The 23,391-nt window shown below is 40.8% G+C and overlaps 2 protein-coding genes across 3 annotated transcripts; both read left to right on the top strand.

Moving 5' to 3' along the window:
- The first annotated feature begins 407 nt into the window (after window positions 1-407).
- On the top strand, window positions 408-10,502 carry LOC102969877 (probable inactive serine protease 58). Its single transcript, XM_007090831.3, has 5 exons — window positions 408-713; window positions 1,490-1,646; window positions 7,110-7,360; window positions 9,690-9,826; window positions 10,218-10,502. The coding sequence occupies exons 1-5, from the start codon at window positions 674-676 to the stop codon at window positions 10,365-10,367; spliced, it is 735 nt and encodes a 244-aa protein (XP_007090893.1). The 5' UTR covers window positions 408-673; the 3' UTR covers window positions 10,368-10,502.
- Window positions 10,503-16,152: 5,650 nt separating this feature from the next.
- Window positions 16,153-21,736, top strand: LOC102969597 (probable inactive serine protease 58). Of its 2 annotated transcripts, none has more exons than XM_042977430.1 (6): window positions 16,153-16,287; window positions 16,451-16,623; window positions 18,293-18,431; window positions 18,656-18,912; window positions 21,261-21,400; window positions 21,504-21,736. In XM_042977430.1, exons 2-6 carry the CDS (start codon window positions 16,584-16,586, stop codon window positions 21,651-21,653), a joined length of 726 nt encoding a protein of 241 aa, XP_042833364.1. In that variant the 5' UTR covers window positions 16,153-16,287; window positions 16,451-16,583; the 3' UTR covers window positions 21,654-21,736. The 2 variants fall into 2 exon arrangements, with proteins under 2 accessions (XP_042833364.1, XP_007090892.1); XM_007090830.3 differs by having other exon boundaries at window positions 16,156-16,287; window positions 16,537-16,623.
- The last annotated feature ends 1,655 nt before the right edge of the window (window positions 21,737-23,391 follow it).

The following is a 23,391-nucleotide window of genomic DNA, read 5'->3' as shown; positions in this document are numbered from 1 at the left end:
TAGTAACTCGTGTGTGGAAGGGTAATTCTTTGTGGTAAGCCATTTCCCTGAGCACAAAAGTGCCAGAGGATTTTTGACAGCCACTGTCTTCTGGGAGCACAGGGCTCAGATAAAGTTCGATATGGCAGAGAAAATCTAGAGACTCAGGGCCCAGTCCTGACTTTGCCAATAACTTCCATGAGGACCACAGCTGCCTCATTATGAAAATGGGGGTGGGGAAAGACTTGTTACATTTATTTCACATCCTAGAGTTTGATGAGTCTCTAAGAATGGCAGAGGGACTCTTTAGAAGAAGGGAGACAGCAAGTGAGGGCAGAGAGAGAGGGGACCCAGTCACAAAGGGAGGAGGGGACAACAAAGAAAGGCTATGTCACAGAGAGGGAGGAAAAATGTCAGCAGATACATCATAACTCCTGAGATATTTGGGATCAGAGAAGAAGCACCAGGGGTTTGACTTGGTCTGCTACTTCCTCTCTTGCACCCAGATCAGAGACAGCGCCCAACCAGGCCTTATACAATTGGGGTTTGAGCCCTAGTTTCAAGACTGCTATAAGATTTTTGCTTCTCCTCCTAACCCCCAGTTAATGTTTCTCCCCAGCTGTCTTTGCCAAGGGCACTTGGACTAAGGATTGGGACATTTACAGCTTGATCCAATGCAAGATCACTGCCCGCCATGAAGCCCTGTCTTGTCTTCACTCTCCTGAGTGCAGCTGGTGAGTGGCTGGCCTGGGCCTCCTGGCGAGGGATGGGACAGTGGTCAGGAGGGTTGGGAGGGTCAGAAGGGGAAGCAGTCAGCCACAGCTGAAGAGACAGGAAGAGGCAGGCATTTCCTTCAATTAACTGTTGAAAAAAACAAAAGGAATCTCTAGCCATGTGACTTATCCCATCAGCGGGCTCTCCCATCCCCTCTGAGACCTGTGAGCAAGTTGGAATATGTCACTATAGTGCCCCACTCTCTCCTGAGGATCGAATGTGTGATACCTTAGCCTGTCACTTTCCCTGGACATCCATGCTTCCCTCTGCCTGGCAGATGGACTCAGAAGTGTGGGCAGGGAAGGCAGGCAGGCCGGGGGCAGTGCACTGGAGGCCCCAGGGCCCTGCCCAAAGCCTTTCCATCCCCTCACTACCAAAGGCAGGTGGTATGCAATCATTACTTCCATGCTTGGTTGGCATGTTAATTAAAAATAATGTTTTCAAAGGAATAATTCACTTTCTCCCATTTTTATAATACACCACACTACCAGTCAAGAGTTCCTGATCAGCCCATGAGTTAATGTTAATATGCTTCCTTCTCAACCAAAGACAGTGTCCCTGAAGCATATAGCTTGGGTGGCATGCGTGATTCTCTCTGATTTTTAAAAAGATGTTTAAAATAATTTGAAGTCCTTGGTATTATCTCTGAAAACCTTAGGCTGAAAAAAACTACCCTAAGTGTTGCCCCACAACCTGTTTGACTCTCTCTCTACCTGTGATTCTGTCAATTCTTTAGAAGTCATTTTGGCCAGAGAGTCTGAAGCTGATAAGCTGAACTTACCAGAAGATTTTACTATTCCTTACATGGTCTACTTGCAGTCCAGCCCAGAACCCTGTGTGGGGTCTCTCATTCACCCTGAGTGGGTACTGACAGCTGCCCACTGCCCCTTACCGTAAGTATCCCTTTGTTCTTGGGACTGGGAGGGATCTATTTAAAGAAAAGCAAGTCTTAAAGGATATCCCGGCAAGTCTTAATGACATTCTAAAGGAAACAGAAGACCCAGAAAGAGAGAGGATCTCCTTCCCAATGGGAAAAGTAACACCCATTTGGGTGGCTTAAGAGGAGAGCAATAGGAAGGTGTCAGGAAACTCTCTCATGGAGAATAACTAATATTATATATATATATATATATATGCCCCCAAATATATAAGTCAAATATATGTTATATATATATGCCCCCAAATATATAAGTCAAATAATAACAAACATAAAGAAACCCATTGATAAAAATACCCTAATAGTAGGGGTCTTTAACACCTCACTTACAGCAATGGACTGAAGCAGAAAATCACCAAGGAAACAATGGCTTTGAATGACACACTGGGCTAGATGTACTTAACAGATATATTCAAAACATTTCATCCTAAAGCAGAAGAATACAGATTCTTCTCAAGTACAAATGGAACATTCTCCAGAATAGAACACATACTGGGTCACAAATCAACCTTCAACAGGTACAAAAAGACTGAGATCATACCATGCGTATTTTCAGATAACAATGCCGTAACACTTAAAATCAACCACAGAAAAAATTTGGAAAGCCCCCAAATACATGGAGGCTAAAGAACATTCTACTAAAGAATGAATGGATTAATCAGGAAATCAATGAAAGAATTAAAAAGTACATGGGAGCAAAAGAAAATGAAAACATGACAGCCCAAAGCCTTTGGGATGCCACAAAGGCAGCCCTAAGAGGATTACAATTGCATTCAGTACATTGCAATTCAGGCCTATCTCAAGAAGCAAGAAAGGTCCCAAATACACAACCTAACCTTACATCTAAAAGGTGCTAGAAAAGGAGCAGCAAATAAAACCTAAAGCCAGAAGAAGAAGGAAAAAAATAAAGATTAGAGCAGAAATAAATGATACAGAAACAAACAAACAAACAAACAAACAAAAAACCCCAGTAGAACAGATCAAGGAAACTAAATGCTGGTTCTTTGAAAGAATAAAATTGATAAACCCCTAGCCAGATGTATCACAAAGAAAAGAGAGAGGACCCAAATAAAATAAATCATGATAAAATCATGAATGAAAGAGGAGAGATCACAACCAACACATCAAATACAAACAATTATAAGAGAATACTCTGAAAAATTACATGCCAACAAACTGGACAGTCTGGAAGAAATGGACAAATTCCTGGAAACTCATGCACAACCAAAACTGAAACAGGAAGAAATATAAAACTTAAAAAAAAAATTTAATGTTTATTTATTTTTAAGAGTGAGAGAGAGACAGAGTGTGAGAGGGGGAGGGGCAGAGAGAGAGGGAGACAGAATCTGAAGCAGGCTCTAGGCTCTGAGCTGTCAGCACAGAGCCCAATGCGGGCTTTGAACTCACAGACTGTGAGATCATGACCTGAGCTGAAGATGGGCGCTTAACTGACTGAGCCACCCAGGTGCCCCAGAAATATAAAATTTAAACAGACCCATAACCAGCAAAGAAATTGAAACAGTAATCAAAAATCTCCCAACAAACAAGAGTCCTGGGCCAGATGGCTTCCCAGGGGAATTCTACCAGACCTTTAAAGAAGAGTTAATACCTATTCTTCTTATTGTTCCAAAAGATAGAAATGGAAGAAAAGCTTCCAAACTCATTCTATGAAGCCAACATTACACTGATTCCAAAATCAAAGACCCCACTAAAAAGGAGAATTACAGTCAATATCCCTGAGGAAGCTGGATGCAAAAATTCTCAACAAGATACTAGCAAATTGAATTCAACAGTATGTTAAAAGAATTATTTACCATGATCAAGTAGGATTTATTCCTGGGCAGCAGGGCTGGCTCAGTATTCACAAATCAATGTGATTCACCACATTAATAAAAGAAAGGATAAGAACCATATGATCCTCTTAATAGATCCAGAAAAAGCATTTGACAAAATACAGCATCCTTTCTTGATAAAAACCCTCAAGAAAGTAGGGATAGAAGGAACATACCTCAACATCATAAAGGGCATATACAAAGACCCACAGCTAATATCATCCTCAATACGGAAAAATTGAGAGCTTTCTCCCTAAGGTCAAGAACATGACAGAGATGTCCACTCCCAGCACTGTTCTTCAACATCTGGAAGTCCTAGCCTCAGTAATCAGACAATAAAAGGCATACAAATTGGCAAGGAAGAAGTCAAACTTTTACTCTTCACAGATGACATGATACTCTGTGTGGAAAACTCAAAGGACTCCACCAAATAATTGCTAGAACTGATACATGAATTCAGCAAAGTCACAGGATATATAATCAACATACAGTGGGGTGCTTGGGTGGCTCAGTTCATTAAGGATCTGATTCCCAATTTTGGCGAAGGTCTGATTTCATGGTTCATAAGTTCAAGCCCCACCTGGGGCTCTGTGCTGAGTGAGGAGCCTGCTTGGGATTCTCTGTTGCCCTCTTTCTCTCAAAATAAATAAATATGTTAAAAAAAAATAAAATGAAATCAACATACAGAAATCAGTTGCATTTCCATACACCAATAATGCAGTAGCAGGAGAGGAAATCAAGGAATCTATCCCATTTACAACCGCACCAAAACCATAAGATACCCAGGAATAAACCTAAACAAAGAGGAAAGAGATCTGTATACTGAAAACTATAGAAATCTTATGAAAGAAATTGAAGAAGATACCAAGAAACGGAAAAACAGTCTATGCTCATAGGTAGGAAAACAAATATTATTAAAATGTCTGAACTACCCAAAGCAATCTACACATTCAATACAATCTCTGTCAAAGTAACACCAGCATTCTTTGCAGAGCTAGAACAAATAATTCTAAAATTTGTGTAGAAAAGATCCCAAATAAGCAAAGTAATGTTGAAAAAGAAAACCAAAGTTGGAGACACCACAATTCTGGACTTCAAGCTGTATTATTAAAGTTGTAATCATTAAGACAGTATGGTACTGGCACAAAAACAGACACACAGATCAATAGAACAGAATAGAGAGCCCACAAATCTATGGCCAACTAATCTTCAAAAAACAGGAAAGAATGTCGAAGGAAAAAAGACAGTCTCTTCAGCAAATGGTGCTGGGAGAACTGGACAGCAACATGCAGAAGAATAAAACTGGACCACTTTCTTATACTATACACAAAAATAAATTCAAAATGGATTAAAGACCTAAACATGAGACAGGAAACCATCAAAATTCTAAAGGAGAAAACAGGCAGCAAACTCTTTGATCTTGGCCGCAGCAACTTCTTACTAAACACTCTCCAAAGGCAAGGGAAACAAAAGCAAAAATGAACTATTGGGACCTCATCAAGATAAAACCTTCTGCACAGCAAAGGAAACAATCAGCAGAACAAAAAGGCAACGACAGAATGGGAGAAGATATTTGCAAATGACATATCAGATAAAGGATTAGTATCCAAAATGTATAAAGAACTTATCAAACTCAACACCTAAAAAACAAATAATCCAGTGACGAAATGGGCAAAAGACATGAACAGACACTTTTCCAAAGAAGACATCCAGATGGCTAATAGACACATGAAAAGATGCTCAATATCACTCATCATCAGAGAAATACAAATCAAAACCACAGTGAGGTACCAAGTCACACCTGTCAGAACAGCTAAAATTAACAACTCAGGAAACAACAGATGTTGGCAAGGGTGCAGGGAAAGGGGAACTCTTTTCCACTGTTGGTGGGAATGCAAACTGGTGCAGCCACTCAGAAAACACAGTATGGAGGTTACTCAAAAAATTAAAAATAGAGCTACCCTACGAACTAGCAATTGCACTACTAGGTATTTATCCAAAGGATACAAAAATGCTGATTTGAATGGCAAGTGCACCCCAATATTTACAATGGCATTATCAACAATAACCAAATTATGGAAAGAGCTCAAATGTCCATCGACTGATGAACGGATAAAGAAGATGTGATATATATAGATATATGGAATATATAGATATATGGAATATATAGATATGGAATATATATAGATATGCAATATATATAGATATGGAATATATATAGATATGTAATATATATAGATATGGAATATATAGATATGGAATATATATAGATATGGAATATACAGATATGGAATATATATAGATATGGAATATATAGATATGGAATATAGATATATATGGAATATATATTTGGAATATAGATATATGGAATATACATATATAATGGAATATATATATATGTATGGAATATATATATATATATAATGGAATGTTACTTGGTGATCAAAAAGAATGAAATTTTTCCATTTGCAACAACATGGATGGAACTAGAGTGTACTATGCTAAGTGAAATAAGTCAGTCAGAGAAAGATAAATATGTGATTTCACTCCTATGTGGAATTAAAGAAACAAAAGATGAACATAGGGGAAAGGAAGGAAAAATAAAATAAGATAAAAACAGGAAGACAAACCATATCTTAAATATAGAGAACAAATGGAGTTGCTGGAGGGGGGATGGGCTAAATGGGTGATGGGCATTATAGAGGGCACATGTTGGGATGAGCACTGGGTATTGTATGTAAGCGATGAATCACTGAATTCTACTCCTGAAACCAAATACTATAGTATATGTTAACTACCTTGACTTTAAATAAAAAGATAAAGTATTGAAAAAAACACAAAACACAAACCAAAAACCCCAAACACAGATGGGATCTCTGCTCTGCACATCATAAGAAATATGAAGTAAAGACAGTTCATCCCCTCCCAAGAACTGGAGTTGGAAAACTTGATGTTCTTCTCTCAGCCAGATCTAATGCATGAATGGTTTTTGTAGGAAATGGCTCTTGTATCCGTAGCATGATTGGACTCCTGGTGTAGAAGCGCGTATGTTGGAATGTGTCCAGGGAATATAATGGAAAATGATAAGTGGGCATCCTGATAGATTAAGAGTCTTGGGAATCAGTGATAAAAGTAGGCAGCACATCATAAATATAATGACGTGGGGGCTATAGAGGGGCTGGGAGAGACCTAAGAATATCCAGAAGTGAAGGGTTCAATACACTTGCTCAAGAGCTGCTTGGGACAATGGAGTGCGGGCACATCTCTATCACCTGCCCATGCATGTTTTCCAAATCTTAATAATAATAATAATAATAATAATAATAATAATAATAAACAATACTAGACTGTACCAAGTGCACTCGAGGTGGCAGATACACCCCAGGTTTTATATACACACTGACTCTAGACTCTACAACCCCATAAACTATTAGTACTCTTTCACAAACCAAAGCAGGTCACTTCAGTTTTCAAGTCTGAGAGACAAAATTAAGATGATTGAGGGGGGGTCAGTTCTGGCATTTTTTGTGGTTCTGACATTCTTTGACCCTGCTCTTCTCTATCTCCTTGCCCTTTTTCTTCCAAAGTGTTAAAATCCGACTGGGAGTTTATCAACCCAGCGTCAAAAATAAGAAAGAGCAGATACGGAATTACTCACTGATTGTGCCCTCCCCTGAATTCAAAGCACAATCTCTGGAGAATGACCTGATGCTGATAAAATTGTCCAAGGCTGCTGCGCTCAACTCCCACGTGGGAACCATAGCCATATCTATGGAACCCTTAGCATTTAACGATTCCTGCTTTATCCCAACCTGGACTTGGAATGAATACAAAAACCGTAAGTGTTCGACTCTGTTCTTCATCCTGAGGAGGTTTTGGAGCTGGGGAAAATGTGGAGGGATTTACGTGAAGGGAATGGCAGCTATGAGGTAATGTTCCTGACCCTCGTGATTACTGCCAGGACTTTATCCTGCCGAGAGATAAAATCCGAAGAGGATGATACAGGGCAGCCAATCTGATACCAATGAGTGGAGCCACAGGAACTGTGGTATCTCTAGAACATTCAAGACCAGAGTCTGGGGAACTGAATTCAAATAATGGTTGGGGGAACCAGGAGTCCCCACTCTAAAGACAGTATCAAGGCATCTTGTGGGAGGGTAGCCCACTGTCTTCTTGATGGCTGCTGACAGTCCAGCAAGCAATTCATCAAGCAGCAGTGGGAAAACAAAAACAGAACATGTGGGGAGCTGGCAGAAGATACTCCCCATCCCCCGCCGCAGACAACCACACCTATATCGATACGATTCACTCAGGTGGACCCGGCGAGGTGGGGGTGGCCGAGGGAGCTGCTCCTATAAACAGAAGGCAACTCTTATACCTGCTGCTTCATCCAACAGTCCCCCCTTAGAAGTGGACACCAGGGCATGCACAGGGGACTTGATTATGACATACTGTTGGTGTCTCTCTGGCCCGACCTACCAATGGGAAAAACTGCCACAGCCTCTGCTTCAGGCACACATGTCTCCAGCCTCTCAGCTCTCATTGGCATGGACAGAGGGGACCTGGTCTCTGCAGAAGCATGTCTCACCACGGGCACTTGAGGAAGAAAGTTGCTTTCTTACGCATCTGTTGAACTGTCGGTGGCCTTTACTTCATGTGGCTGCTAGTAACCCATCGGGCTCTCTGTATTGTCAAAGGATGATGGGGGCACCACTCAATATCTGAAATGAAATGATAAAGCTAAATTTATTGCTGATCACAGTGAGGAAGAACAATGCTGAGCAGACAAAATCTCCCTGAGCAGAGCAGAGTACTGGGACTATATGCGGTTTGGGAGAAGTTTTTTGAACAGGGATTACAAGACTTTAAGAAGCTTAAGGGGGTTGATGTCTATAGAGGCATGGTTGTTGTGTGAGATTGTTGTTCACTGCTTGGCACTTTGAGGCATGTTTATTGCAGGCGGTCTGAATGGCTGACTTTAAAAAGTGACACTGATTGATCAGCTCGATGAAACTGTGTTCACTGAGGCAAATGCCATGATATTAATCAAGTTTAAACCCTGGGCTGATAGCCACAGAACACTCCTATCTTTCCTGTAAAACAAAACAAAAACAAAAACAAATAAACAAAAAAAACAAATAAAAAGTGATAACTTTGATATTCTCAGTATTTGGCAATTTCATTTTTAATTCAGAAGCAACATTCCTGGGAATCTAAATGAATATTTTTTTCTAAGAAAATTGAAGTTTACAATTTTTATCCTTGACTTTACAAGCCTTATTCAAAGTAATCGAAAAATAATTTATTACATATCATTTGAAAACAAAATAAAATCATATGAAGGTTTTATCACATAGGTTCTTCATGTCAGAATCACAGTGACAAAATAATTCTGTAAGCTCTTTGGTGCAAGGCTTCAAATATTTGTTAGGAATTCATTATTTAAAGTACTTGGTTACTTTCACCTAGCTTATTCTATGCATTTCAATTCAATTCCCATAAAAACTTAAAACTGAACATAACTCCCCTCTTTCTTGTCTGACCTGACACTTTGTGTTTTAGGACACTAGGTTGGATACACTATGAGAAAAATTCTGCTCCATAAGTGACACTAGGCTTAGTTTGAGCAATCTCTAATCAGTTTTGTTGTTTCCTTCCTCCTTGTCACTCTCTACCAGAGATTAGAATTCTTTAATACTGTGGTCAGAATCCTTGCATCCTAAGGTTAACAGCTGAGTAACAATCACTATGAGGAAGATGAGCACCATAACTTCATACACTTACAAATAATCCACTTTTAAACAATCTATTTCATTAAAAAACAGCTTCAGACACATTAAAAATAGTTTTTTCCCTTTATGATTAAATGTAAAAAATTCGATGCCAAAAATAAAGTTTTCTTAGGGACAATGGCTTTGTGTCTGACTGCTTTTATGTCATTTATAATCTTTTCATGGGTTTTGAACGGTTTCTAAACTAGGCAAGTAGAGAGGGAACTACAGATCTGATTTCTGATGTGAGGGGGACATCATGTTCTGAATCTACTGATTTGACACAGATATTGAATGAGAAACCCTAAGAAGGATTTCTCAAAATAGGGGCCGATTACAAGAGTATGTGTGATAAGCAGAGTGACTAGATGTTATTTGTCTTCCTTTTCCCCACAGTCAGCGACCCTGACATCCTGACTTGGATAAACCAATATTCTCTCCCCCTCAATGACTGCCAGAACATGGTGGGACAAATAATGGCAGCACGCATCATGTGTGTGGGACAACCTTTAAACATCTTATCTAGAACTAAGGTAACTTTCTTCAGACAGAAAGATAGCAAGGGGACTTTGAAGGTGGTTGAGGAAAATCACATGGCACTCATCCAAAAGGTCTGGAGTCCCTCTCCTCTCTCCCCCGAGATTTGGGGTTTGTCATTAGTTCCCCTTCCCTCATTTTACAATGGGAAAGACTCTGGGTAGAATCATTTGTCCCTTCTCCTCTTTCTTCCATTCAGTTTGGGCTCGAGCTTGAACCAAGAGAGGTGAGATCTAGGTGGACGTGAAGAGAGGGTTGTTACCTTTCAAAAACAAATGAGTCCCGTCCTTTAGATGCTTCTGCAACTATAATATACCACCTCTTGGGATTTATTCTTGTTCCATGAGGACAAAGCAACATTGACCTCCTATTCCTTCTCTCTGGCAGGAAGTTTCAGCCGCCCCGGCCATCTGTGATGGCAGGTTGCATGGAATCTTGTCCTGGGCCAAAGGAAGTATCACCCTGGGAAGTGAAGGGTTTTTCACAGAAGTTTATCACCATGCAAGATGGATCTTGAAAGTCATAAATAACCACTGAGGCTCTTCCATTCCCCCGTCTTCAGTGCAACGTCTTCATAATTTCTACACTGAATTCACAGCTCTTGATCTTTCTTGTTCTTGAACAGAGTTCAAACAGAAAACATTCAGTAAACAAAAAAAATGACACTAAGAACTCATGCTGTGATCACTGATCTCTTAATATATAAACTGTAAGCATGATGAGAAATGTAACAATCCCCCCCAACCATTTGTTCATTCAATCAAAAATTATTGAGTTATCAGCAATTTAGTAGGCACCGCATATGAAAGGGATAAAAGAGTGACTCTCATCTCCATCAAGCAGCCGATTATTCTACCTGATGACTATTGTTACAATGGAGATAAGAAGTTTCATGAGAGCACAGAGAAAGCCATTCTGGGTGTCAGAGCCAGGGAAGGTTTCACCAAATTGACAACTTAGGGAAGACTTTTATAAAGCTGAGGGGATAGTTAAGTAGAAGTCAGAAAAGCACAAGAATGTGGCATGTTCTGGATAATATAGATATATAAGTAATGCTGGAGGGTAGAAAATAAATTGTAGAGGAGGAGACAAGGTGTGATAAAAGATTCTTATGTAGAGATGAGCAAGGGTTAGATAGTGAAAGTCTTGACCTGTTTGAGGAAGGAATTTAGATTTTTATCTTGTTGGAATCAGAGGGGGTGTCACTAAAACCTCCATGGTAGAGAGAGCATCATCAAATTTCTGAATTTGGACTAAAGAAGCAGAGTCTCTACAGTTTACATGTATTGACTGAGTAGAAAGAGAAAGGGAAGTGCCTGGAATAATGCCCAGGTTTCTGACTTGGGCAACTGGGTAGGTGGCGGTTCACAAAGATAATAGGAAGAGAATCAATGTTTTCATGTGTAAAGAATCAGGAGCATGGTCATGAGTAGGAGGGATGGTCCAAGTTATATTTGAGATCCCTGAAGGACATGGAGATGGTCATTTCTAGCAGACAGCTGGAGACAAAGATCTGGATCTCAGATGTCTAAGCAAAAACAACAGGGAGTTGTCTGTTTATGGGTGGTAGCCGCAGACTTCAGCAGAGCTCTGTGCCCCTGGGAAGAACTCTGACAGATGCTCAGCCCTCTTCTCACCCTGACATATAGTGGGGAGAGGTATAGCATCCTAGACCTATTGACCAAGACACTTAAAAATAGAGAATTGAGAGGATTCCAAGTGACCCGAAAGTAGGGTCTAGAGTGAGAGGCCATGGTGTTACATAGAGGGGAGAGGCAGTGCGATATGAGGTCATCTGCTAAAAAGGGTAATAGGAAGAGGAAGAGAGAGGGTCGGTGAGATGAGAGAGAGAATAATGCCACAAAAGGAAAAGGCTGCAGAGAGAGGAGTATGGTGTTCCATCCCACGAGAGAGGTGGCAAATCCATACATCTGTAGAGATGGCAGAGGAAGGTTGGTTCTATGCTTTTCATCCCTCACCAAGGTAAAAAAGTGAAAAAAAGGCAATAAAAGCTGGATCACAAGTAAGACCATAGATTATCCTGACACATAAACAAAAATCAAATTCTCAAATTTGGATACTGAGGCCATTTAATTAAACGATGCTTCTTTTCCTTGTAATCCTTGGTCATTCAAACTGCAAGCCCTTCTGTTTGCCTGTCTTCTCCAGTAGCCTCATTCCTAGTTTCTCACTGCTTCCCATCTCTGAGTCACTGCCCAACACCCCCTGTCCCTTTTATTGAATCACATTTATACTGTTCCAGAGTCTTTTTTTTTTTTAATTTTTTTTAATGTTTATTTATTTTTGAGACAGAGAGAGACAGAGCATGAATGGGGGAGGGTCAGAGAGAGGGAGACACAGAATCCGAAACAGGCTCCAGGCTCTGAGCTGTCAGCACAGAGCCCGACGCGGGGCTCGAACTCACGGACCGCGAGATCATGACCTGAGCCGAAGTTAGCCACTTAACCGACTGAGCCACCCAGGCGCCCCTCCAGAGTCTTTAATAAAATGCTCATCTGAGTATTTAAGTAACTCTTAAATTATGTCTTCAACACATACTGGTAATCCTGCGTTTCCCATGTCACTGTCTGTACAATTCTCCATAAGGCCACCTCAAGCATTTGCCTCTCTGCTCCTGTCTTCAGTGCTTCATCTTCATTGGGTGACCTCTGGCATGGGAGTACAGGGAGGTTAAAGCCATCAGTGATAACTTCACTCAACCTCCCACCTTCTACCCTGCAAACATACTTAGTGCTTTTCTTCCTCGTTCTTTTCCATCCTTCCTGGAAGTGAGACCCTATTATCTACAGCTTCTATGTCCACCTGTGATATGGATCACATCTCCCCTGACTTCCTCATGGGTGTGCTGTATTGATTATCTCTACTTCTTTATATTTTTCCACTTCCCCTATCTATTGACTTCTTTCTGTCACCATGGAAGCAAGGTAAAGCCTATTCCATCCAAAATATGGAGCCTAAGGATGGGCTCCCTTGATCTGCTCTCTGGTTGCCTCCTGGATCTTCTTTGCAGGCAGTGCCTACTTGACAATTCTTGAAGGGTCCATTCTGTGGGATTCTTCTGGGTCTCTCTTCACACTCTTCTGTACATGCTCTTCTCTTTTGAGTCCTCGTCTATATCTCCAGAGATTTTTCCCCCATCTCTTCATTTGCTTAACTTCTACTCATCCTTTAAGCACCAAACATCTCTTCCTCAAGGAAGTCTTCTTCTAACCTTTACATTAGGGTCCCTGCTATGTGTTTTTCTACATCCCTTTCTTTCCCTCATTGGGACATCCATGGTGGCAAATCTTGTTATATCCGTCTCCCCTATGGGTCTTCATCATCTGTGAGGGCAAGATTCCCATTTCCCTTACCACTAAATCAATAATATCTAATAAAGTGCCAGCACACCATATACTTTGTATTGGTTTTCCACTGCTGCATAAAAAACATTGCCAAAAACTGAACAGCTTAAGACAACATGTATTTTCTCACAGTTTCTGCAAATCAAGAGTCCAAGTATGACTTAGCTGGGTCCTCTCCTCAGGGTCTAGTAAGGCTCTGAAGTAAGAATTTGATTTCTAAGCTTTCTCAAGTTGTTGGTAGAATTCATTTCCTTCTGGTTGTGTGACACAGGATCCTCACCTTTTGTGGGCTGTCGGCTGAAAGCTGCCCTCAGGTCCTTGAGGCAATCCTTTGTGCAGAGAGGGCATCCGTACATAGTTCTTTGACACTTAATCTTCCTCAGTGTGGCTGCTTACATCCCCAAGCCAGTGGGAAAAATCTCTCTTGTGCATGCTAGTCAGGTAGATGTGTGTGTACACACACACACACACACACACACACACACACACAATGTTAGTGTTATGTATTAACATAATTATCAGAATGACATCCCATAATTTTTGCCATATTCTATTAGTTGGAAGCAATTCACACATCCCACATCTAAGAAGAGGATATTAGGGATTATGCAAGGCATGAACAGTGGGCTTAAAGTCTGTCCAAAATATTCAATAGAATTTCATCAAGTAATAAATTTATTGGATCCTTATCTCCCACACAATCAAGACTTACACAAGTCTTATATATGCAGGGCTTATACACTAAGGCTTTCCGTTATAGAATTCCTGCTTATCTCTCGACCTAGTTCTTAACACTTTCACTGTAACACATAGCTGCTGTTCCTCAAACACACCACATTGTTACATATATTCATGCTTTTACAGAAGGCTTTCCCTCTTTTTGAACTACTTTTTCTCTCCTTTTTATGCGAGACAAGTTCCTTCCCTCTTCTAAGACCCAGGTAGAGTGTAAAATTTTGGATACTCCTTCTTTATAACAATGGAGGCTGAAGAAGTAAGTATCTAACTTGTGTTCTAAGGCAATACCTCAACCTCCATTAAGAAACAAAACAAATGAGCATAGGAAAAGAAGGAAAGAGAGCAAGGGAAACCAAGAAACAGACTCTTTAACTCTAGAGAACAAACTGATGATTACCAGAGGGGAGGTAGGCAGGGGGATGGGTGAAAAAATAGATGATTGGGATTAAGGAGGCCACTTGTGATGAGCGCCAGGTTTATGGAAGCGTTGGATCACTACATTGAACACCTGGAACTAACATTACACTGTATGTTAACTAAGTGGAATTTAAGTAAAAATTTAAAACTCTCCTACATGTTATTATGAAGATTGTTAAACATGCAACAAAGCTGAAAGAATTTCACGGTGTACACCTGTATACCCATTACCTGGATTCTACCGTTGAGCAATCTATTAACATCTGGCATTGGTGTGGTATATTTGTTACAGCTGATGAACCAATATTGACACATTATTAGTAACTAAAGTCCATAGTTTATATTAGGGCTTGCTCTTTATGTTATATAGTACTAGGGCTTTGGACAAACCCATAATGGCATGTATCCACAATTAGAGTATCATATAGAATAATTTCACTGGCCTGAAAATGCCCTGTGCTCTACCTGTTCATCCTTGCCCCCTTCTCCTCAAATTATGACAACCACTCATCTTTTTACTGTCTCTATAGATGGACTTTTTCAAAATATATAATAATTTTACACTGGCTTCTATCACTTAGTAATAAGCATTTAAGGATTCCCCATGTATTTTATCACTTGATAACTCATTTTTTTAAATCACGAAATAATATTCCAAGGCAGACGTACCACACTTTGCTTACCCATTTACTTATGTAAGGACCTCTTGGTTGGTTCCAAGGTTTGGCAAGTGTGACTACAGCTGATCTAATTATTCATGTGTAAGATTTTGTGGACATAAGTTTTCATTCAGGTAATCCCGAAGAGTGTGATGGCTGGATCATGTGGTAAGATTATGTTGAGCTTTGTACGAAACCACCAAACTGTCTCCCAAAGTGGCTGTACATTTTGTATTCCACCAGCAATAAATAAACATTCTTGTTGTTTCACATCCTTGCCAACATTTGGTGTTCTGTTTTAAACTGTAGCCATTCTCTAAGGCGTGTAGTTGTTGCTTTAGTTCGTAATTCCCTAATGTATGTTGAGAATCTTTCCATATGCTATTTGCCATCTGTGTATCTTCTTTGTTGATATGGACTGAACTGTGTCCTCCCAAAATTCATCTATTGAAGCCCTAAACCCCAACATGACTGTATTTGGAGGTAGGTCCCATGAGAAGGTGGCTATCTACAAGCCAGGAATGAATTTTCTGGCACTTTGATCATGGACTTCCAGCCTCCAGAACTGTGGGAAAATACATGTCTGTTTATTAAGCCACCCAGTCTGTGGTGTTTTATCATGGCGGTCTGAGCAGACTAATGCATCTGCTTTAGTACAATGACCTTTAGTCATTGTAAGGTATCTGTTCAGATATTTGGCCCACTTTTTTATTGAGCGGTCTGTTTTCTTGTTGAGTTTAAAATTTCCTTACATACTTTGGATACAAATCATTTAACAGATCATGTGTTTTGCGAATGTTTCCACATAGTGGTACAGGTAGAGCTTGAGCTCTGAATACTTTATTTTGTAATTGCCTGTCCATGTACCCATTACTCCCACCAGTGTATAAGCTCTTTGCAGGCAGAGCAGTGTTTTCACATTTAAGCAGCCTCTACAGTGAGCACGGAGCCTTGCACAAGTCAGACACCTAATATAAATTATTGGCTGGCTGGGAGGGTAAATGAGTGGATGGACAGTGACATGAAAGAAAAGGCTGATATATCTCAAGGAGGAGTTCAGTGTCAGGCAGAGGGGTCAGGCCAGCACCAGAGGGCTGGGTTATGGCCACTGGAGACAAATGTCTGTGTCACACAACCAGGGGTTAGCATCACACAGATGGGAGGAGTCACTGTCCTGAGTATAGTTTGGAGAGGGTCATGATTGCAGAGTCTCACAAAGGCCAGAGCACAGAGGAGGGGCTGTGGAAACACTGTGAGCCCTGACATCTCTCAGATTAGGTATGTTTTCCCCTGAAAAGGAAAACAAAAATGCTACATTTCAGATCCATTCGCTACTGTGTCAGGGACCAAGACACCTGATCTCAGTTCTTATCTTTCTGATACCCTGACACCATCCTGACTGGTGGCCGCCTCTTCTGGAACTGAATCCTGCCACCGGAAGAATTCAGATGATATATTTGGATGATACACACCTTCTTGCTGTGTCTTCCTTAGCCCTTTTCTGTCCCTCTTCTCCATCCTTTCCAGAGACTCTGGGCTGAAACTCATCCTTTGAAAAGGCTTTTGACCTCAATATGAAGTTTATCCTCTTCTGGGCTCTCTTGAACCTGACTGGTGAGTATCTTCCACATTCTCCTCTTTATTTGCCAAAAAGAAATCCGGGAGGAATCACGAAAGATAGATAAAGACAGAAGGCACTGCTCCAGGCTACAAGTGAAGAACGGATTCTCCCTCCCTCACCGCCACTACTATCCCCACCAGCTTTCCAACTGTGCCACTGCCCATCTGCCTCATCTCAGCTGATTGCTTGTATGCTCTTTGGGGAGACGGGGACATTGACACCCCAATACCAGACCTGCTCTCAAGGAAGACTGGCCCAACCCTGGGCCTGTCTAGAACAGGACCAGTGTGCGCATGAGGGAATGAGAAGCAGAGGCAGGGGTTGAAAGCAGAGGTCCAACTAATGGACATAGCAGAGCATTAGAGGGTATTTGGTCTTGTCCTGGCAGATTCCAGTTATTCAGGCAAAAACCTTAGAGGTATGCATAAAAGCTCTTTCTCTCACACCCAGCATCCAATCTATTTGGAAAAATTTCGTTGGCTCTATCTTCTAAATATATCCTAAATCCAATCACATCTCATCACCTCCACTGCCCATGATGGCCAAACCACCATCTCCTGCCTGGATTATCACATTATTCTCCAACAGACCTCTCTGCTTTCTACTCCTACACTTCACAATTTTCCATAAGGAAATGACTATCACTGCCTTACACAAAACCCTGATGTGGCTTAACATTCCTTCAGAAGAAAGTCCACATCCTAATGATATTCTATAAAACCCTACGTCACCATTGCAGTCTCTGTGCTTTCCTGCTCTTTTCTCCCTCACCTTCCATGCCAGCCACACCAGCCTCTGTGACGCTCCTTAAATGAGCCTTGGGACACTTGCTCCAGCTGTTTTCTCCACCTGGAACCCCAATGACCCAGATATCTGATGATCTAACTCCCTCATCTTCATTTCATTGGTCATGACTCATGCTGTCCACAGGTCTACTGACCCTGACGGCTATGTAGTATTGCAGAAGGCCCCACCACACGCATGCACATCCCAGTACTACCTTTCCCTCTTTCCCTGTTGTACTATTTTTTCCGCAGCACCAATCACCATCTAACACGCTGTATCATTCACTTATGTATTGTGTTTACTGTTATTGAATGTCTCCCCTCATCAGAACGTACGAGAGCAGGGATATTTATCTGCTTTGTTCCCCATGTTGCTCCAGCACCTAAAACAGAGCCTGGCGCCTGCTAGATGCTCAGTACTTACTTGCTGAATGAATAAATTATCTCCCCCTCCTCAGATTCTGTTAGCAGCTGGTCCGTTTTTTAAATGGCACTTGTACTGTTTTGCCTTTCATTGTTGTAGGGGAAAGGGATGAGATAGATAAAAGCATTCTCAAAAAAGGTAAAAACATAAAGTTCTCTATGAGTTGATTTAACATATGTTCGCTGAATTGTAGAAAGTATTTAGAAAACCTGTATTTTAATTTGAAAAATATTTATTGACAACAAAAGGGGAAATACCCGTATCTTTTGAAAATTGATATGTTTGTATCCTTTTCTTCACGTTTTTAGAACAAAGTAAGCCAGTTTACAAATTCAGCTTACAGACAAAGGTATTAGAAGGGCAGGGGGAACATAAGCGTATTAAGTAATTTTCCTTTGTTTTTCCCAGAGATCCCTGCAAAACTCTCAGAACTTCCTATGTTTCTCTCTCCAGTTGCCCTGGCTTTTGATCCAGATTACCAAACTGACATCACTCCTCCATACCTGGTCTACTTGAAATCTGATTACTTGCCCTGTGCTGGAGTTCTGGTTCACCCCTTATGGGTGATCACAGCTGCACACTGCAACTTACCGTAAGTAGTAAGCCCCCAACACCACTTTATGCTTTGGGGTTTCAGGTTGGGCACAGACCCAGAACCCTGCCTGGTGCCACTGCTCAGTTAAGTGGACTTAGGGAGGTCTTCTGGGGACATCCAGTGGTAGAGAAAAAGGTCTGTGGGAAGGGGCCAATAAAGGCTCAAATGGATGGATAAATAATCTCTGTCAAGTCTTCTCTCAAACAACTACATTGTTCCAGAAAGCTTCAGGTTATATTGGGGATTACAAATCCATCAAACTATGATGAGAAAGATATACAAGTAGTTGGCTATGAGAAGATGATTCATCATCCACACTTCTCAGTCACTTCTATTGAATACGACCTGATGTTAATCAAGCTGAGAGAAAACATTGAACTCAATGACTATGTGAAACTGGTCAGCCTGCCTGAGGAACCTGCCCCTGAAGAAGCCATGTGCATGGTCTCCACGTGGGCCTACAACCTATGTGATGCCTGTGAGTGACCTCAAGATAATCTGTTCTCTCAGAGTAGGAGACGCCTCTGTTGCCTCTCTATTCTTGGCTTCTGCAACTCTTCCCAGTGAGGCTTCCTTCTGACCTCTTAATTCATTTTTTCATCTCTTTTCCCTTTCCCTGTACCTTAGTGAGGGAGTCCTTTGAGCTTCCTTTCCCACTGTCTCCTGCTACCATCTATGCTTCCAGACATGATAGAAATGGTGTTAGTGGAAAGAAGACATTTGTATCCTAGTCTTAATTTGCTGTGTGACAGGTGGTCACTTTGCCTTTGGGGCATCAGTTTTATGACCTCTAAAATGTGGCACAAACTGTAGCAGATGTTTTCAAACTATTTCAGGCAAATACAGAAACTTAAAGCCTTGATATATCATGAAATAATATTAATGTATTCAACATAAAATAAATATGCAAACTGTGCCAACCCAGGCAGGGCTTCTGTATGCAAGACTGATGCAAGACTAGCTCATGAGTAAGTTTATTTATGTATTTAATATTCGTCATGTGATATACACACTATAGTATGGAAAGGAGATTGACGTTGGCCAAGCTTGTCAGCTTATACCCATCCATCTACCCCAATCCTCCTTTTACAGGAGTCAAGAGGCAGCTGTACACATATTCTCACAATGCTGCCATGGCTCCAACCTTTTTAAACTGCTCTTTGGTAAATACCTTCAGACCTTGAGGTACATTTACTTGAATATTCCAAAAAAAAAAAAAAAGTAAAAATTCTTTTTCCCCTAGCTTTATTGAGGCATAATTGAAAATTAAACATTGTATGTATTTAAGGCGCATAGCGTCATATTTCGATATACATATACAATGTGAAATGATGGTCCCATCACCTCACATACTTACTTTACGTAAGTGTGTGGGGTGAGGATACTTAAGATCTACTCTCTCAGAAAGTTTTAAGTACACAGTACAATGTTATTAACTATAGCTACCAGGCTGTACATTAAATCTCTAGCACTTCTTTGTGTAATAGCTAAAAGTTTGTACCCTTTGATCAACATACCCCTATATCTTCCACCCACCAGCCTCTGGCAACCGCCATTCTATTCTCTGTTTCTGTGAGCTTGGCTTCTTTTAGATTCCATGTAGAAGTGAGATTATACAGTACTTGTCTTTCTGTGTCTGGCTTATTTCACTTAGCATTATGTCCTCGACACAGGTAGAAATTCTTTGACCTCTGAGATTCATTCCATTTGAGTTTTGAAAATAGGCAAATGTCCCTCTGATGAGCAGTATGTTTGACTCATCCGGCATATGCTACTTGGGCAAGAAGAGATTCGACATAACCAAAAAATGCAATACATTTTGATCTGGCTTATGAAATAATTTTTTTAGCAGATACTGACTTTTTCTGATCTGACAAATGAAAAGCTAGGCTCTCTAAATTCCTTCAAACTCTAAAAAGAGAGATGTTGTCTAAGGGTACATACTTGCAACCAGTAGTTAAAGAAGTTCTGGAGACGCAAGACATAGCATATTGAATATAGACAGCAATATCATGATATGATCAAACTTGCTAAGAGACTAGATCTTAATTATTCCACCACAAAAAAGAAATGATTATGTGACATGATAGAGGTGCTAACTATGATGGCAATCTTATTACAATATATAGATGTATCAGGGCGCCTGAGTGGCTCAGCCGGTTAAGCGTTCGACTCTTTGGCTCAGGTCATGATCTCGCAGTTAGTGAGTTCAAGGCCCGCATCAGTCTCCACACTGACAGCACAGAGCCTGCTTGGGATTCTCTCTCTCTTCTTCTCTCCCTGCCTCTCCCCTGCTCTCTCTTGCTCTCTCTCAAAATAAATAAACTTAAAAAAAACCCACGGTATATAAATGTATCAAATCAACACATTATACACCTTAAATTTATACATTGTTACAAGTCAAATATATTTCAATAAAAAAAATTTAAAAAGGAGTCAGTGATGAATTTCAACTAAAAGACAAATAAACATAAAAGCTCAAAAAATAAAATAAATCAGAATTCCATATCAAAGGATATTCTTGAAACGTTTAAAGTTCTAGAAAATTTTAAAGTGATTTATTTCATTTCATTGCAGAAATGTCTCATATTTACATGTCACTTCCAAGAATTTAATCTCTTTTATAAAGAGATCGACACTCGTATCGTGAGAAATTGTTAATCTGATCATTTCCTGCTGTCCAAGTAGCCACATTTTGATTTCTCTCAGTGTTTGATCTCTTTTCCTTTCTGCCAGAAGGAATATGTTGAAAAAGAGGGCAAGGAAAAAAAGGAGGTTTGTTATCTACTGACTCTTATGGAAGCTCTGTGTCTTTCTGTCCTCTAGCCAAGGATCCTGACTCACTGCAGAATGTGAACATCTCCATAATCTCCAGGCGTGAGTGCCACAATGCCTATAAAACCTACAAGATCCAGGAAGGTATGCTGTGTTTAGGCATTGTGCCAGGAAGGAGGCTGTCCTGCAAGGTAGTATGTTCTTAATGTCTTAGTTTTCCCATTTTATTTCTTTTGTGTTTTTGCCAGAAAGATAAGATAACCTAGCTTCATTTTTTTTTTTTTTTCCTGGCAGGAAGTCACAGCTGCCCCAGCAGTCTGCAATGGGGTCCTTCAAGGAATATTGGCTTTTGCAGATGGATGTGTTTTGAGAGCTGATGTTGGCATCTATACCAAAATCTTTAACTACATGTCCTGGATTAGAAACACAATCAAAAACAACTGAGCTCCCATGGCAGGAATTCTGATCATGTGGCACAGCCTGTCCCTGTGTCCAGCCTCACAATTAAACCTTGAGTAGATGCCCTGGATTGCATCAGGCATGCCTGTCTCACTTCTGCCCAACGGAGTGAGTGATTTGTACATCCCTAGACTGTGACCTTACATGATAACCCTTTGTCTTCTCCATTCGATAAAAGATGGCAAACTCATTACCCCTTAGGCAGTTGAAGTTTTATCAAGTGGGGATTGTGTTCTAACAAAGGGATCATTGACCTATTGAAAAAAAAGGCCAGTCCACCATTTTGGGTGATAAATCCCTACTACTTGCACTGCATTAATGTGCACTTTTGTTGAATTGCACATAACAAAAGGAAGAAGGAAATATGACAAAGAGAGAGCTGATTAGACATACAGGTGAGGGAAAAGGCTCCTAAGAAGGAGACTATAGGAGGTATTGCACTCTGTTTCTCCTTGCCCACATGACTCTCTATACCAGGCATAGATCCTGGTCATTCATTTTGCAGAGTTCTGGATAGAGGCTTGAGTCATGGGAGGTTAATACAAAAGTGAACTGAGGCATATGACACAGCAGGTGTAACAGGGAATTGGGGCCAGATTTTGCCATATATGCTTGCCCCTTCTATTATGCCTGCTGCTGCAGGGACTCCATTCTCTGTAACTGTTAGTCTTGCATTTTTCTTCCTTACTCCCTGTGTTTTCATCTCACCCCTGCAGCTCCAGTTACCTCCTGAGAGTTTTAATGAATAGTTACTTAAGATCAAAAGCACAAAAACAAAAATGAATTTTAGAGGGTACTGCCTGTGGCCACCACAGGTAGGCTATGGGAAACTTACAGTCTAGCTAGAGGACAAGAGAACTCCTCTCAGGAAGCAAAGTGCCAGCAGGAAATCTTGTCCTCTCTAGGGTTCGAAAACCTTGAACTGAGTAAACCCCAGCTTGCAGTGTTGAAAAGCAACATTTTGTGTACAGATTATTAAGGCAATTGTGAGAACTTTACCTTCAGATATGATATTAACTGACATTTTACCTATGGAAAAACAGATGGTTTTTGCAAGAGAGCACCTTACCCTCTGGAGATGTTTCCCACCTTAAATGGTACTATGATTTCAGTAGTTTATTCTGTTATCTTATAAGGCTACTTGATTCTAGGTGATAATGCATACATCAAGGTCACTGCATTCCATGGGCATCAGCCTACTGTCTCACCATTGTCACTGTACAGTGGCTTCCTTGGTTGGAAAATACATTCTGGGGCTCCTGGGTGACTCAGTTGGTTAAGCATCCAACTCCTGATTTTGGCTCAGGTCATGACCTCACATTTCATGAGATCAAGCCCCACAATGGGCTCTGTGCTGACAGCATGGAGCCAGCTTGGGATTCTCTCTCTCTCTCCCTCTCTTTCTGCCCCTTCCCCATTCATTCTCTCTCCCTCCCTCTCTCTCTCTCAAAACAAATAGTTTTAAAAAAGGAAAATACATTCCTTTTTTTGTAGGATATGTAAGGCATTCAGTTAATTCAAGGATGATGGTGCTAGGAAGGTGGCAAGGAAAAGAAAGATCAAATACAGACTATGTCATTTTCAGTAAGGACAATAGCTACTCCCTCCACGATGAAAGGGGCTACCAGGGGACCTGGGGTACATACAGCACTACATCAGAACTACATCAGGGCTGAGATTGGTCACTGATGCTGGCACACTGAATCTGCAGCAGTGGTGGTAG

This window comes from Panthera tigris, chromosome A2 (assembly GCF_018350195.1).
Source record: "Panthera tigris isolate Pti1 chromosome A2, P.tigris_Pti1_mat1.1, whole genome shotgun sequence".
Classification (NCBI taxonomy): Eukaryota; Metazoa; Chordata; class Mammalia; order Carnivora; family Felidae; genus Panthera; species Panthera tigris.
This window is presented reverse-complemented; position numbering and strand designations above follow the sequence as displayed.

Coding starts and splice junctions, on each gene's coding strand:
- LOC102969877 (XM_007090831.3), top strand. CDS start 674: ATGAAGCCCTGTCTTGTCTTCACTCTCCTGAGTGCAGCTG. Junction 1,647..7,109: donor GCTGCCCACTGCCCCTTACC/GTAAGTATCCCT, acceptor TTTCTTCCAAAG/TGTTAAAATCCGACTGGGAG. Junction 7,361..9,689: donor TTGGAATGAATACAAAAACC/GTAAGTGTTCGA, acceptor TTTTCCCCACAG/TCAGCGACCCTGACATCCTG.
- LOC102969597 (XM_042977430.1), top strand. CDS start 16,584: ATGAAGTTTATCCTCTTCTGGGCTCTCTTGAACCTGACTG. Junction 16,624..18,292: donor GGCTCTCTTGAACCTGACTG/GTGAGTATCTTC, acceptor TTCTCTCTCCAG/TTGCCCTGGCTTTTGATCCA. Junction 21,401..21,503: donor GAAGGAGGCTGTCCTGCAAG/GTAGTATGTTCT, acceptor TTTTCCTGGCAG/GAAGTCACAGCTGCCCCAGC.